The sequence below is a fragment of the Chiloscyllium plagiosum genome, unplaced genomic scaffold, assembly GCF_037043375.1.
Source record: "Chiloscyllium plagiosum isolate Xiang-an unplaced genomic scaffold, Cpla_swu_hap1 HiC_scaffold_5, whole genome shotgun sequence".
Lineage (NCBI taxonomy): Eukaryota > Metazoa > Chordata > Chondrichthyes > Orectolobiformes > Hemiscylliidae > Chiloscyllium > Chiloscyllium plagiosum.
In genome coordinates, this window is record NW_028270143.1 from 136,125,404 (window position 1) to 136,142,703 (window position 17,300).

Sequence of the window (17,300 nt, forward strand, 5' to 3'; positions counted from 1 at the left end):
ACAAGTTGCGGAATCATGCCTCCCTTTTCCCATCCTATCATAAGCCGGCTCCCTCACTTGTTTTTTCTCTAGTTATTTTCTTACCTGGCCATCTTGCTGTCCTTGTCTGCATTCTTTGTTCCTTGTTTGTTACAGCTTGTTCTTTTATCCAGTTTCTCTTATCATACGATAAGCTTTATTGTGAAATGCCCCTGCTGCTTCTTTTTGTGGTCAGCTACAACTCTTCATTGTTATTCCCTAGCTTAAAACTATTTTCTTTAAAAGACCGACTATATTCATTAAAGTCTTAGCCTTAAGTATGCTACATGCTACAAGAATTCCGCAACCGTTTGTATAATCTCCCCTTCACCTCCCCCTCCCCTCCCCCCACAACACCCCCTCACCCATCTGCAAAAACAACATTTCTAATCTCCCACATCGGGAATGAGGTTTGTGGGCTGGACGGGGCATATGATCGATATGGACTTCAGTAAGGTGTTCGACAAGGTTCCCCATGGTAGACTCGTTAGCAAGGTTAGATCACACGGCATACGGGGAGAACTAGCCATTTAAATACAGAACTGGCTCAAAGGTAGAAGACAGAGGGTGGTGATGGAGGGTTGTTTTTCAGGCTGGAGGCCTGTGACCAGTGGAGTGCCACAAGGATTGGGGCTGGGTCCTCTACTTTTCGTCATTTACATAAATGATTTGGATGCGAGCATAAGAGGTACAGTTAGTAAGTTTGCAGATGACACCAAAATTGGAGGTGTAGTGGAAAGCGAAGAGGGTTACCTCAGATTACAACAGGATCTGGACCAGATGGGCCAATGGGCTGAGGAGCGGCAGATGGAGTTTAATTCAGATAAATGCGAGGTGCTGCATTTTGGGAAAGCAAATCTTAGCAGGATTTATACACTTAATGGTAAGGTCCTAGGGAGTGTTGCTGAACAAAGAGCCCTTGGAGTGCAGGTTCATAGCTCCTTGAAAGCGGAGTCGCAGGTAGATAGGATAGTGAAGAAGGCGTTTGGTATGCTTTCCTTTATTGGTCAGAGTATTGAGTACAGGAGTTGGGAGGTCATGTTGGGGCTGTACAAGACATTGGTTAGACCACTGTTGGAATATTGTGTGCAATTCTGGTCTCCTTCCTATCGGAAAGATGTTGTGAAACTTGAAAGGGTTCAGAAAAGATTTACAAGGATGTTGCCAGGTTTGGAGGATTTGAGCTACAGGGAGAGGCTGAACAGGCTGGGGCTGTTTTCCCTGGTGCATCGGAGGCTGAGGGGTGACCTTACAGAGGTTTACAAAATTATGAGGGGCATGGATAGGATAAATAGACAAAGGTTCTGGATTAGTGGTGCTGGAAGAGCACAGCAGTTCAGGCAGCATCTAAGGAGCTTTGAAATCAAAGTCTTTTCCCTGGGGTGGGGGAGTCCAGAACTAGAGGGCATAGGTTTTGGGTGAGAGGGGAAAAGATATAAAATGGACCTGAGGGGCAACTTTTTCACACAGAGGGTGGTGCGTGTATGGAATGAGCTGGTCGAAGCTGGTACAATTGCAATATTTAAGAAGTATTTGGATGGGTCTATGAATAGGAAGGGTTTGGAGGGGTATGGGCCGGACGCTGACAGGTAGGACTAGATTAATCAGGGATATCTGGTCGGCATGGACGGGTTGGACCGAAGAGTCTTGTTTCTGTTCTGTACACTGCTATGCCTCTATAACTGCTGCATATTTCCCGAGGTGTCTCTTTCTCTACTTGTAATTCTTGTCTTTTCCTTTCCATTTCCCTTTGTCTTTTTCTGATCTTTGATCTCCAGGTTTTTAAATCTTATTTTCAGGTCCAATATGCTTCATCCATAACTGAACACCACCGGGGTCTGATGTTTCACTACCTGGAATATTTGATCTTTCTTGCATATTTACTAATTCTTCAAATGCTGTGCTGGTACAAAGATTTCTGCTTTCTTACCCCGAGCAGACAAACTTATCCCAAAGTAATTCGAGTTCACCTGCTTTTCAGACGTTTGGCAGCATTTCAGCAACAATTCTGCCTCCTGCAGGAAAGCCTTTGCAATGACCAGTGCTATTGTCTCATGTGCACTACAGGCCATGGTTATTTATTTAACTTTTATTACTAACTAATACCACAGTCAGATACTTGCTGTCTCTATTTCAAAATAACTTGGCTACAAGCCCAAATCTCTTGTTAAAACCCACTTGGGAAATGTGTTTATTCTGGAGTCTCATTGATCCTGGGATCACCACAAAAGTTAATGATTTAATCGAAGTGCTCCAAGTCACTGAATTATCTGTGTGCTGGAATCAAGCTTACCGAAGCTCTTGTGACACAGTGGTATTGCCCCTACCCCGGACCAAGAGGCCTGTATTCAAATCCTACCTGCTTTGAACAGGTTGATGAGAAAAATAAGTTACATTAAACAACAACAAAACACTGATTATTACAGATAAGTAAATTTGAATCTCACTGGTTAAAGCCCTAACCACCTTTTTGAACCTCTCCAGACAAAAAAACAAAATGGTGTAATGGACAGGTGAAAGGGAAAAGTAGCCCAGGAAATCACAGTCTAAAAATCCAATTGATTCCAATTAGAATTAGCTGTTATTGTCACGTCTACTCAATGACTACAGTGAGAAGTTCGGACATCACCACTTAGTAAACGTAAAAGTACAATGTAACTTTGCTCAAAAACTGCATGAATCCAAGTAAGGTTCTGTTAATTCATTTTTTAGATTAGAATCAATCTAAACGTTACAGCACAGACAGCAGCACACAGGGGGCTAACTTTATCTGGGTTGACACCTAAGAATGTAACTTTAAAAAGTTTTGTGATTTACATATGACAGACATGAAACTAGCATGGTCATTCTAACAGATGAGAGACTTAACAATCAAGGTATTTTTCAATGTATAATTTCAGTTACATCACACTGTAAACTTTTGCTATAAATTCTGCATCTTACAATGGTGTTCTCCATAACCACCTGTAGGAGTGGTGCTCCGAAAGTTAGAGCTTCCAATTAAACCTGTAGGACTATAACCTGATGTGTGATTTTTAACTTTGTACACCCCAGTCCAACACCGGCATCTCCAAATCATGACTACAGTGAGAAGTTCAGACATCACCACTGAGGTACGAAAAGTACCTAGGTACAGTTTCTTTAGTTACAAGATCTTAGAAAATAGAGAAATAAAATATCCAGCATCGCAGGAATAAAAGTTCAGAACAAGACCACATTGGGCATCACCTTGAGCATCATGAAGCACCGAATCTCTTCAGACCACCACACTCAGACCACCGCTTTCCATTTATCTATTCTGTAAGCAACCTTCTCAAAGCTAGGAAATTTGTCAAGCCTGATTTCCCCTTCATGAAAGTGTACAGATTCTGCATTTCGAAATACTCTGCTATTGTATCCTCCATAACATTTCCCAATAATTTCTTCCCGCAAAAATGAGAGTGAATTCACTGTACAAACTCTCTTTATGACCTGGTTTGAAGAACAATTTAAAAGGAACAATATTCCAAACTCTTATCGGGAAAGATTCCGATTTCAGCATCATCATCCAGTCATCCTTTCTTGAAGAGTTTAGTTCACGGAATAAGATGATACAAGGATGACTGAGTGATAGGAAGCAGCAATAGTTTATCAGACTGGAGGAAGGTTGAGAGTTCCCTCAGGGTTAGTTCTAGAAGCCTTGCATCCAAGAATTATATTGAGGATCTTGATCTTGCAGTGTTAGATATCATTTCCATGTGTGGACAATATGAAACGTGGAAGCACTATAAACTGTGAAGGAGTCTGGCTCTTTTTAACCCTACCCCTTTGAAACAGATGGCACAGGCACAATGGACCAAGTGGCCTGTTCTCTGCTGATTCTATGTAAAGATCATCTCCATTGTTCCAAATGGAGGTATACAGCCACTCCCAGCACATCTCCATTGTTCCAAATGGAGGTATACAGCCACTCCCAGCACATCTCTATTGTTCCAAATGGAGGTATACAGCCACTCCCAGCACATCTTCCATTGTTCCAAATGGAGGTATACAGCCACTCCCAGCACATCTCCATTGTTCCAAATGGAGGTATACAGCCACTCCCAGCACATCTCTATTGTTCCAAATGGAGGTATACAGCCACTCCCAGCACATCTTCCATTGTTCCAAATGGAGGTATACAGCCACTCCCAGCACATCTCTATTGTTCCAAATGGAGGTGTACAGCCACTCCCAGCACATCTCCATTGTTCCAAATGGAGGTATACAGCCACTCCCAGCACATCTCTATTGTTCCAAATGGAGGTATACAGCCACTCCCAGCACATCTCCATTGTTCCAAATGGAGGTGTACAGCCACTCCCAGCACATCTCCATTGTTCCAAATGGAGGTATACAGCCACTCCCAGCACATCTCCATTGTTCCAAATGGAGGTATACAGCCACTCCCAGCACATCTCCATTGTTCCAAATGGAGGTATACAGCCACTCCCAGCACATCTCCATTGTTCCAAATGGAGGTATACAGCCACTCCCAGCACATCTCCATTGTTCCAAATGGAGGTATACAGCCACTCCCAGCACATCTCCATTGTTCCAAATGGAGGTATACAGCCACTCCCAGCACATCTCCATTGTTCCAAATGGAGGTATACAGCCACTCCCAGCACATCTCCATTGTTCCAAATGGAGGTATACAGCCACTCCCAGCACATCTCCATTGTTCCAAATGGAGGTATACAGCCACTCCCAGCACATCTCCATTGTTCCAAATGGAGGTATACAGCCACTCCCAGCACATCTCCATTGTTCCAAATGGAGGTATACAGCCACTCCCAGCACATCTCCATTGTTCCAAATGGAGGTATACAGCCACTCCCAGCACAGCACTGACCCCTTGGCTACATTCTCCTCCTTGGTGTGCAGTTAAAACATCTAAAAGACACCTGGATGGGTACATGAACAGGAAAGGTTTACAGGGATACGGACCAGTGCTGGAAACGTGACAACATTAATGCAGAATATAAGGAAGTCTGAAGGATCGGTTTCTGTGCTGTACATGTCTCTCTCTCTCTCTCTCCCCGTATGAGCCCCTATAATTGATCCTGCAATACATGGAGCACTCTGTGCAAATCTGCCTACAAAGTAAATAATTGATTGGTTTATTTATTGTCATGTGTACCGAAGCACAGTGAAAAGCTTTGCTAATGAGCAGTACAGGCAGATCATGGTAAACAAAGGTGTACCGATCAGAAAGACGGACAGGCATATAGGTTACATTGCATGGACTCAGTGAGATCAGCATTAATAGGATCAGCGTTACAGGTGATTCTCCGATAATGCATGTTTATTAAACATGATTTGGCTGTAACTCGATTAGTGAATTGCAGAACTTTTCTTTGTAAAATAAACTCCTGTTCCTGGCTAAACGATCCCATCCTGGGCACTACCTGAACAGCAAAACCCAACCCCGGGATCCTGTGTGTGCAAAATGCACCCTCAGTGTGTTCAGCTAAAGCAGGAATGCAATCTGCTCCACAAGCCTGGAAACTGGGAATTGTAATCAACGGTTCGAAGGAACTTCATTTCAAACCAGGGAGGGGAAGAATTGGGGGATGGCCTGGAATTCCACATTGGCTCACATTCTTTCTGGACAAGAACTTGGTGAAAGGTGCAGTGCTGTAGTCAGAGCTTTGGAATGTTAAATTTACTGTATCATTTCATGAAAATATATCATTGAGAGATTTACTTAGACTGTGCCACCTTTTGTGTTATGCTAACTAATATTTTTGCTTTGATTTTGACTGATATTTTGGGTGGTTTGACCCTAACCCTGTTTTTCCCCATAGGCCCTGTTACTTATGGTGCACTATTTTCTATAATAGTGTTGCACTTGAACACAACTACAGCATTATAGGAGAACTATTTGTATTAGAGGCAAGAGATTCCATTCATCAGTCTAACAACAGATGGGAGGAAGCTGTTCCTGAACCTGTTGGTGCGTGTGTTCAGGTTTCTGTACCTTCTGCCTAATGGAAGAGGGTGTGGGAAATCATTACCGGGGTGTGATGGGTCTTTGATGATGTTGGCAGCCTTTCCGCGGCAGTGAGCCGTGTAAATGGAGTCCATGGATGGAAGGTTGGCTTCTGTGATGGGCTGGGCTGTGCACACCACCTTCTCTAGTTTCTTACAGTACTGGGCAGAGCAGTTACTGTACCAGGCCGTTATCCACCTGGACAGTATGCTGTCAGTTGTGTACCTGGAGAAGTTGGTGAGGGTCCTTATGGACACGCTGAATTTCCTGAGCTGCCCGAGGAGGAAGAGTTGTTGTTGTACCTTCTTGACCATCACATCTACGTGGGAAGGCCAGGACAGGCTGTCAGTTATCGTCACTCTTAGGGACTTGACCCTCTCCACCCTCTCACCCCCATCTACATCAACGGAGTGGAGGTTATGTCCTCCCCCTCTCTTCCTGAAGTCAATGATCAGTTGTTTAGTTTTGCCGACATTGAGAGGGGGCTTGTTCTCATTGCACCATGTCACCAATATCCCACCCCCCCTGTATTCTGCCTCATCGCTGTTAGATATCCGTCCCACCACAATGGTGTTGTCAGTGAATGTGTAGATGGCGTTTGTTTGGAATTTGGCTACACAGTCTGAGTGTACAGGGAGTACAGTCAGGGGCTGAGAACACATCCTTGGGGGGCTGCAGTGTTGAGGGTTATTGTGGGGGGGTCCTGTTGTCTATCTTCACTGATTGCGGTCTGTGGGTCAGGAAGCTGAGGATCCAGTTGCAGAGGGTGCAGCCGAGACCAGAGTTTTGAGATCAGTATGGAGGAGATAATGGCTTTGAAGGTGGAGCTGTATTCAATGAGCAGGAGCCCGATATAGGTGTTCCTGTTGTCCAGATGTTCCAGGGATGAGTGCAGGACGAGGGAAACAGCAGCTACTGTGGACCTGTTACTTCGATTGGCAAATTGTAGAGGGTTGAGGCAGGCTGGGTGACTGGAGTTGATGTGGGCCATGACCAGCTTCTCGAAGCACTTCATGATTACGGAGGTCAGAGTCACTGGGCGGTAGTCACGAAGGCACACTGTATGTGCTTTCTTAGGGACTGGGATGGTGGTGGTCTTCTTGAAGCAGGGAGAGGTTGAGGATGTTGGTGAATACCTTTGTCAGTTGGTCCACACAGGATCTGAATGCTTGGCTGGGGACATCATCCAGGCCCATCGTTTTCCTTGGATTATCTCCCAGGAAGACTGACCGAACATCTGGTGTCCGAGGGAACAGGTCTGTCTGGGACTGTCGGGGAAGGTGACCCCACACTGCTGGCATTCTGCTCAAACCCAGCATAGAAAGCATTGATGGTTTCAGGTGGGAGACTTGCTACAAAACATTCCAATTTATTAAAAACAAACTTCCCAGTGGGTATTACCACATGGTATCGTTTACCACAGGCTTCAGTCAGCAATATCAAGACTCCAGTGTTTGGCTGAGTCAATTTTTCCATTGGCTGTCAGTGTACAGATGGGTAAGTCTGTCTGACAGAGTCTACATTTCACAGGTTATGCTGGACAATGCTACCAAAGGTTATTCCCAAGCTGTCCATAAAATATAGCAGATTGAGGCCATTCAGTCAGAGTCTGCTCTGTCAATCGATCATGACTGATATTTCTCAACCCCATTCTCTCACCCTCTATGACCCTTGAACTCCTGACTAATTAAGAACCGATCTCTCTCTCTCTCAATGACTTGGCCTCTACAGCCTTCTGCAGTAATGAGTTCCACAGATTCCCCACCCTCAAACTGAAGAAATTCCTTCCCATCTCTGTTCTAAAGTGTCTTTCCTTCAAGCTGTGGCTGTGCCCTTAACTCCTAGTCTCTCCGACCAGGAAAATATCTTCTCCACATTCATGCTGTCCAGGCCTCAGTATTCTTTAAGTTTCAATCAGATTCCTCCATAACTTTCTAAACTCCATCCAGTACAGACCAAGAGTCCTCAACTGCTCCTCATAGGACAAGCTCTTCATCCCAGGATCATTTTTGTAAACACCCTCTGGACCCCTTCAACACTAGCACATCCTTTCTGAGATACAGGACCCAAAACTGTTCCCCATATTCTGTACACAATCTGACCAGTTCTCCACAATCTCATTCTTAATAATCAACTCTAACATCTTATCAATGGCTGTGGTCAGGCTAACCGGCCCATAATTTCCTGTCTTCTTAAACTGTGATGTTACATTAGCCATTTTCCAGTCCTCCCTGATTCCAGTGATTCCTAAAAGATTATCACAACATCTGCACAATCTCTTCAGGCACCACTTTCAGAACCCTAGGGTGTCATCCATCTGGTCCAGGTGGTTTATCCATCTTTAGGCCTTTCAGCTTCCCCAGCTCCTCCTCCTTAATGGCAGCCACTAGACTCACCTCTGCCCCTGACTCTCAAAGTTCTGTTTTTTCTACCATGAGGAATTATGCAAAGTATTTATTCAATTCCTCCAGAATTTCTTTGTTCCCCATTATTACTTCTCCAGCCTCATTTCCCAGCAGCCAGCAACCACTTTTGCCTGTTACCTTTTAGATATCTTCCTCATCCTCCCCTTCGCATGAGTCTTATTCCTTGGGATGAATTGCTGCTGTGCCTCCCAAACTACCCACAGAAACTCCTGCCATTACTGCTCCTCCATCTCCCCTGCTTGGCCCACCTTTCCAATCCACTCTGGCCAGCTCCTCCCTTGTGGCTCTGTACCTTCACTCAAATGTAATACTGTTACATCTGATTCCAGCTCCCCCCCCACCCCCCCCCCAAACTGCAGGATGAATTCTATCATATTATGGTCACACTGCCTCCTAGGGGTTCCTTCACCTGTGCAGTTTGGAGACTGCTACATCAGAGGTTTGATGGCTTCCTTGATAGGCAGCAGTTAACTTTCTTATTAGAGATGCTCAGACACAAATTCTTTAGCTGACACATGTACAGGCTCTGGTCAGAACCACCCGCAATATTTAAAGATGTAAATCTACTCGCCTGGACAGGGGCAGCTCCAACATCACAAGCAGCTTGACACTATCCAAGTCAAAGCAGCCACTTGACTGGCACCACATCCTTCCAACACTGACAGTCAGTAGCAGCAGTGTGTACCATCTATAAGATGCACTGCAGAAACTCACTTAGACAGCACCTTCCAAACCCCCAACCACTCCGTCTAGAAAGAAAAAGGGCAGCAGATATATACCACTGCTTCCAAGCAACTCACCATTCTGAGCTGGAAATATAGTGTCATTGCTTCATCTTGGTGGGTGAAAATCCTGGCATTCCCTCCCTAATGGCAATGTGGGTCAACCTATAGCACATGGTCTGCAGTGGTTCATGAAAGCAGCTCACACTACTTTCTCAAGGGCAACCAGTGATACCCACCTCCCACAAGAGAAAATGAAAGGGAAAAAATCAACTATTATCTGTTTCAGAGATTATATTTTAGTGGACAGGTCAGTAACTATTGTCCTTTATGTAAACATTCCAGAAGAAGGTCCTGAAGAAGGGCTCATGCCCAAAACGTCGATTCTCCTGCTCCTTGGATGCTGCCTGACCTGCTGCGCTTTTCCAGCAACACATTTCCCGCTCTGATCTCCAGCGTCTGCAGCCCTCACTTTCTCCTAAACATTCCAGAACTCAGGTAACAACAAGCAATGACACCATTTCACCACCACTCAGTATTACACACAAATCTATCACCAACTGACAATGTTGCACCAGCAGCTTATGGATAGGAGTTTCCAGACAATCAGCACCAGTGTCCAGGAAATAAGGTTCTAACAGGCTGAGATCATTATTCAGAGGTTTTACAACAGAGAAAAAAAGTCATACAGCAACAAACTTCTTCATACAATTACTTTAATAGAAATGGAACTTAACTTTGCTACAACACAGTTAACACATCAAAAAAAAATAAAAAGAATTGCAGAGTTTAACCATTCTGAAGAGTGAACTGAGCAGTCAGGTTCATTCCATGTCTATGGTCAATGAAAAACAAACTCAAGTCTTGTTCTTACAGACCTGAACATTAACAAGTGTCAGCACAGTGACCAGTCAGCTTCTGCCCAAACCCAGCAACAATTCACAGGTTCCATTCTCAGTGGAACACTAACTCTGGAAATTGTGCCTCCCTGTACCCCTCCCCACACCCCCAAATCCATGCCCAACCCCAACCCTCCCTCTCACTGATAGGAATCAATCGTTGAACAAATCCATCTAACCAGTGACACTCTCAAAAACAGGACTAAACAAAGAAATCAGAGCCTCAGCCAGACAGTTCATGGATGTGAACTCTCAGACTGTTCTATACTAGTACAAAGACTGCACTTTTACCCATTAAGAGTTGCTATTAAATGGAGGAAATGCACACTAGAACAGTTTAACAAACAGTATTGTTGGACTTCATGAGTGGAAACCCACTAGATTCTTCTGCATTTACCAAAGGTTCCCAGGTCAGGACACATATTGAGACAGAAGGCGTTAGGGTCAAGTTCCTGAATATCAGACTCCACAACATGATGAGAGTTCCTTTAACAGAGTACAAGTAGCGTTCATGCAGATAGGTCACTGTTATCAAATCGATCCTGGTCATATATCTCAGCAATAACTTTTCGTCCTCCAAACCAGCGCCCATTCAAAGCTTGGATGGCTTTGTGCATCTCTGAAGCCAAGGAAAACTCGACAAAGATTTTGACAATCACCTCAGCATCTTCCTCCTCGCCCTGTTTTTCCTGGTAAATGATTACACGATTCACAGCCCCAAATTTACCACATTCTTCCGTCACTTCACCTTCCAGATCATCATCAATGTCCTCAGGACCGACCATGTTCCGTAGGACCATGACTGTGGACTGAAAAGAAGGGAAAGGTCCAGTTATTGTTCACATAAGCACCACTCTTAACACTCTTCCTTGCCATACTACCACTGCATACTCTCACACCTTGCTAAGGTAAAGCCTCTCTCAGCCTGTTGCACCAATTAGCTTAGCTGTACACCAACTCAGTTCTTCAGTCTTTAATCCATTTCTTGTAATACTACTATATTATCTGATAATTCTAGTCTTTACCGGGCACTTATCTTGGAGCAGCAGCAGCCAGAAAGATGGGAGAAAAGCTGCAGGAACACCGCAAGAATCTTTAGTGCGGCTCCCTTTTTTTAAATATATAGAATATCTTCAGTGTGAAAACAGGCCCTTCAGCTCAACAAGTCCACACGGACTTTCTGAAGAGTATCCCACCCAAACCCATTCCTCTACTATATTACTCTAAACTTACCCCTGACTAATGCACCTAACCTGTACATCCCTGAACACTACGGGCAATTTAGCATGGCCAGTTCACCTGCCCTGCACATCTTTGGATTGTGGGAGGAAACCGGAGCACCCGGAGGAAACCCATGCAGACACTGGGAGAACATGCAAACTCCACACAGACAGTATGGAGGCTGGAATCGAACCTGGGACCCTGATGCTGTGAGGCAGCAGTGCTAACCACTGAGTCACAACTTCAAAAAAGATGAGAAAGTTTCTGGATTGGAGAGTACTGGGCACCTGAAAATTACAGGGGAACCGTGACTATCTGAACGAGATGGGCGGGCACTATTTCGTTCAGATAATCGATTATTCGGTTAAACAGAGCTGGACTGGCAACTTAACATTTCAGGCTACAGGATTTTTAGGTGTGACAGAGGAGAGTGTAAAAAGGGTGTTGGTGTAACACTATTAATAAAGGAGCGATGATATCTGGGAAAGGGACTCAAATGAGGTTTTGTGGGTAGAACGTAGGATTATTAAGGGACAGTTACTTTATTGGGAATGTAATATAGGTCCCCAAACAGTCAGTGGGTATTGGTGGAGCAAATAAGTAGACAGGTCATACAGGTGTTTAAGAGTAATAATCCGGTATTTATACTGGGGGGGGGGGGGGGAGATTTCAACTTTCCCAACGTAAAGTGGGATGAACATAGTGTTAAGGTTTAGAGGGAGCACATTTCTTGAAATATATCCAGGATAGTTTTTTGTACCAATACGTAGAGGGTCTGACAAGGGACAACACAGTGCGACATCTGGTTCTAGGGAAAGAGGCTGGACAGGTGTTGCTGCAACAATGCAGGGACGTTTTAGTGATGGTGATCACAACACAGTAGTTCAAATTTGTTGTGGACAAGGAAAATGATGACCTGCAAAAGATGGTTTTGCATTTTATTAAAATAAAGCAGGATCTGGCCATCTCGACTGGGAACAGCTCCTTGTGGTTAAATCTACACTGGAACAATAGGGAGCATTCAAAAAGGAGCGAGCGAAGAGTACTAGTCCAACATGTACCCTTTACAGGGAAAGGTGGGGGCAGTAACTTCAGAGAACCCTAGATATCAAGGACAATTCAAGACTGGATGAAGCAGACGAGAAGGTTCAATTTAGCTGTGGCCCTAAAGGAATACAGGAAGTGCAAAGGGGATATTGCACTTAAAACAGCAAAAAAGGGCAGGAAAAAGGACTGATGATCATAGGACAATACAGCACAGGATCAGGCCCTTCAGCCCTTCAAGCCCGACCCAACACATTTGCCCTTCCATACTCAGACGGTCTTGATTTACAGGATCCGTATTCTTCTATTCCCTTCCTATTCATGTATTTATCCAGGAAGCTGGCAAAGTGTTCCAGGCACTCACCATCTTGTGTGTGAAAAACCTGCCTTGCAAATCTGTTTTGAACTTGCTACCTCAATCGGTGTCACCTAGTAATTGACCCCTCCGCCCCGAGAAAAAGCCTTCAACATTGCACTGTATCCATGCCATTCACAATCTTATAACTTCTATCAGGTCACCCCTCAACCTTCTGCATTCCAATTAAAACAAACCCAGATTAGGTTGGATGAGTGTAAAGTGGTTGATGTGGTGTATATGGATTTCAGTAAGGCGTTTCATAAGGTTCCTTACGGTAGGCTATTGCACAAAATATGGAGACATGGGATTGAGGGTGATTTAGCGGTTTGGATCAGAAATTGGCTAGCTGAGAGAAGACAGAGGGTGGTGGTTGATGGGAAATGTTCATCCTGGAGGCTCAGTTACTGGTGGAATACCGCAAGGATCTGTTTTAGGACCACTATTATTTGTGATTTTTATAAATGACCTGGATGAGAGCGTAGAAGGATGGGTTAGTAAATTTGTGGACGACACTAAGGTCAGTGGAGTTGTGAATAGCGATGAGTAACGTTGTAGGTTACAAAGAGACATAGATAAACTAGTTTAACGCAGAAGTGTGAGGTGATTCACTTTGGAAGGAGTAACGGAATAAAGAGTACTGGGCTAATGGTAAGATTCTTGGAGTGTAGATGAGCAGAGGGATCGGTGTCCAGGTATGTAGATCCTTGAAAGTTGCCACCCAGGTTGATAGGGTTGTTAACAAGGCAAACGACATGTTAGCATTTATTGGTAGAGGGATTGAGTTTCGGAACAGTGAGATCACGCTGCAGCTGTACAAAACTCTGGTGCGGCTGCACTTGGAGTAGTGTGGACAGTTCTGATCACCGCATTATAGGAAGGATGTGGAAGCTTTGGAAAGGGTTCAGAGGAGATTTACTAGGATGTTGCCTGGTATGGAGGGATCGTCTTACGAGGAAACTTGAGGCTGTTTTCATTACAGAGAAAATGATTGTGGGGTGACTTAATTGAGACATATAAGATAATCAGAGGGTTAGATAGGTTGGACAGTAAGAGCCTTTTTCCTCAGATGGTGAAGGCTAGCATCAGTGGACATAGCTTTAAATTGAGGGGTGATAGATATTGGACAGATGTCAGAGGTAGTTTTTTTACTCAGAGTAGTAAGGGCATGGAATACACTGCCCACAACAGTAGTAGACTCGCCAACTTTAAGGGCATTTAAATGGTCTTTGGATAGGCATATGGATGAAAATGGAACAGTGTAGGTTAGATGGGCTTCAGATTGATTCCACAGGTTGGTGAAACATCAATGTCCGAAGAGCCTGTATTGCACTGTAATGTTCTATGTTCTCACAAATCTTTCTTTATCTCTGGAATCCCTGATACAAGGCTTCATTCTGGTAATCTTTCCTGTACCCTCTCCAAAGTATCCACATTCTTCTGGTAATGTGGTGACCAGAGCTATATGAAATATTCCAAATATGGCCTAATTGAAGTTCTATAAAGCTGTAGCATAACTTGTCTATCCTTTTCAATGCCCCTTCCAATGAAGGCACACGTGCCATAGGCCTTTTTATACTCCCTTACCTACCTGCGCTGTCACCTTCAGTGATCTGTGGACGTGCACATCCATATCCCTCTGCATATCAAGATTCCTGAGAATTCTGACATCCACTATGTATTTGACCCTTCAAAATGCATCACCTTGCATTTGTCCAGATTAAACCCTATCTGCCATTTTTTCTGCCCATGCCTCCAACTGATCTACATCCTGCTGTATCCTCTTGACAATCCTCCTCACTATCTACAACTCCACTAACCTTTGCGTTGTCCACAAACTTACTAATTAGACCAGCTACATTTTTCTCCAAAACACGAACCTCGGGCCTAGCACTGATCCCTGTAGAACACTAGTCACAACTCTCCATTCCAAAAAGCATCCTTCCACTGCTACCCTGTCTCCTGTGACTAAGCCAGATTCTGCATAGAATCTATGGACTACCTAAAGTGCACAAACCAGACATCCCACTCAGACCCATAGTATCACTACCAGGGACACCATCACACAAACTGGCTAAAGAACTACAGCAGAAACTGAAACACCTGATCAGCGGATCCAGACACTCTGTACAATCAACACAGGAATTCTTGGACATCATCAGAAATATACACATAGACAAGGAAGAAACCATGGTCTCATTCGACGTAACGGCACTGTTCACCTCTATTGACAAAGCCCTAGCCAGAGAAACAATAGCCAACCTGCTGAACAGACACAACAGACAACAGGACGTTGAACCCATCAACAAAGACGGCATACTTAAACTACTGGACTTGTGCCTCACAACACACTTCATATGCAACAACCAGATATACGAACAAATCAACGGAACACCCATGGGCTCACCGATCTCGGGACTCACAGCAGAAGCAGTAATGCAAAGGTTAGAACAAACAGTCTTACCACAAATTCAACCCAAAATCTGGGTCAGATACGTTGATGACACCTTTGTAATCATTAAAAACACGGAAATAGAGAAAACACACCGGATCATCAACTCCACACTCACAGGAATCCGATTCACGAGAGAGGAAGAAAAGGGACAACCAACTCCCATTCCTAGACGTGAGGGTACAGAGAACACCAAACGGAAAATTCACCACCAAGGTACACAGGAAAGCCACACACACAGACCAAGTCCTGAACTATGAAAGCAACCACCCCAACACACACAAAAGAAGCTGCATCAGGACACTATTCAAAAGGGCCACAATACACTGCAGCACACCAGAACTGCAAAAAGAGGAACAGGAACACCTATACAAGGTATTCGCCAAAAACGGATATCCTCGCAATTTCATCAACAGATGCCTAAGGGAAAGACAACAGAACAAGGACATGCCGCAACCCAAAGGACTAGCCACACTACCATACATCAAGAACATCTCTGAAATGACAGCCAGACTACTGCGACCACTAGGACTCATAACAGCACGCAAACCAACAGCCACTCTCAGACAACAACTCACCAAAACGAAGGACCCGATACCCAGCATGAGCAAAACTAACGTAGTGTACAAAATCCCATGCAAGGACTGCACAAAACACTATATAGGACAAACAGGAAGACAGCTAACGATCCGCATCCACGATCATCAACTAGCCACGAAACGACACGACCAGCTATCCCTAGTAGCCACACACGTAGACGATAAGCAACATGAATTTGACTGGGACAACACTCCCATTATAGGGCAAGCCAAACAAAGAACAGCCAGGGAATTCCTAGAGGCATGGCATTCATCCACAAACTCCATCAACAAACACATCGACCTGGACCCAATATACCGGCCACTACAGCGGACAGCTGAAACTGACAACCGGAAGCGGCAGGGACAGGCCACTATAAATGCCGGAGGAAACACCACAGAAGCGCATCACAGGAGGCTCCCAAGCACTGAGGATGTCACCTAGACGGGACGAAACGTTTGCAACAAGAACTTCCAGCTCGGCGAACAGAACCACAGCAACGAGCACCCGAGCAACAAATCTTCGCACAAACTTTGAAGGCCTGTATATTTCAGGATTATCCCTGTTACTCTTCTTCAACAATATGTCAACACTGGTAATTTTCCAGTCCTCTTCCAAACAGGATTTGGGAGAATCCCAAGATATTTTATAAATACATTAAAGGGAAGAGGTTAACCAGGGAAAGAGTTGGGCCCAATAAGGACCAAAGGGGCAACCTGTGTGTGAATATCCTAAGTGTGTACTTTGCATCGGTATGATCATATTGAATGGTGGTGCAGGCTCGAAGGGCAGAATGACCTACTCCTGCACCTATTGTCTACTGGTATCCACCCACCAGGAGGATATGGAGTGTAATGTGATTAGTGCGGAGCGTTTTGAGATAAATAAAAAAAAAAAGTGGTGTTGGATCTTTTGAACGGCATTAAAGTGGATAAGTCCCCAGGGCCCGATGGTATCTACCCCAGGTTACTGAAAGGCATGAGAGGAGATTGCTGGGGCCTTGACCATGATCGTTATATCCTTGCTAGCCACAAGAGAGGTCCCAGAGGACTGAGGATTAGCTAATGTTGTTCCTCAGCTCGAGATGGAGAAAAAAAAAGATAATCTGGAATCTATAGACTTAAGTCTCACATGGGTGGTTGAGAAGCTACTGGAGAGAATTCTTCGGGATACAATTTATCCGCATTTGAAAAAGCATGTTCTAATTTGGAACAGTTCACTTTGTGCAGTGCAGATCATGTCATGTCTTACCGACTTGACTGAATTTTTGAAGAGGTGACACAGTTGATCAATGAGGATAGAGCAATGGATATTGTTTACATGGATTTTAATAAGGCTTTTGACAAGGTCCCTCATGGTAGGCTCATCCAGAAGATTAAGATGCATACGATCCACGGTGACTTGGATTCAGAATTGGCTTGCCCACAGAAGGCAGAGGATAGTGGTGGAAGGGAGTTTGTCAGGCTGGAGGTTTGTGACCAGTTGTGTTCCACAGGGATCTGTACTGAGACCTCTGCTGCTCATGATGTACATAAATGATGTGGATGAAAATGTAGATGGGTGAGTCAGAA

General features: G+C 44.5%; 2 protein-coding genes across 3 annotated transcripts in view; both read right to left on the bottom strand.

The window, feature by feature from the left end:
* The window catches only part of LOC122546194 (uncharacterized), a 655,534-nt gene that overhangs the window by 301,188 nt on the left and 337,046 nt on the right, over positions 1–17,300 (bottom strand). The gene's annotated exons all lie outside the window — the stretch shown is intronic.
* Positions 9,879–17,300, bottom strand: part of LOC122548380 (poly(U)-binding-splicing factor PUF60) — a 67,396-nt gene continuing 59,974 nt past the window's right edge. For both annotated transcript variants that reach the window (XM_043686951.2, XM_043686952.2), the window contains one exon: positions 9,879–10,887. In XM_043686951.2, the coding sequence (XP_043542886.1) occupies positions 10,588–10,887 (300 nt within the window). In that variant the 3' untranslated portion in view covers positions 9,879–10,587. The remainder of the gene's footprint in view (positions 10,888–17,300) is intronic.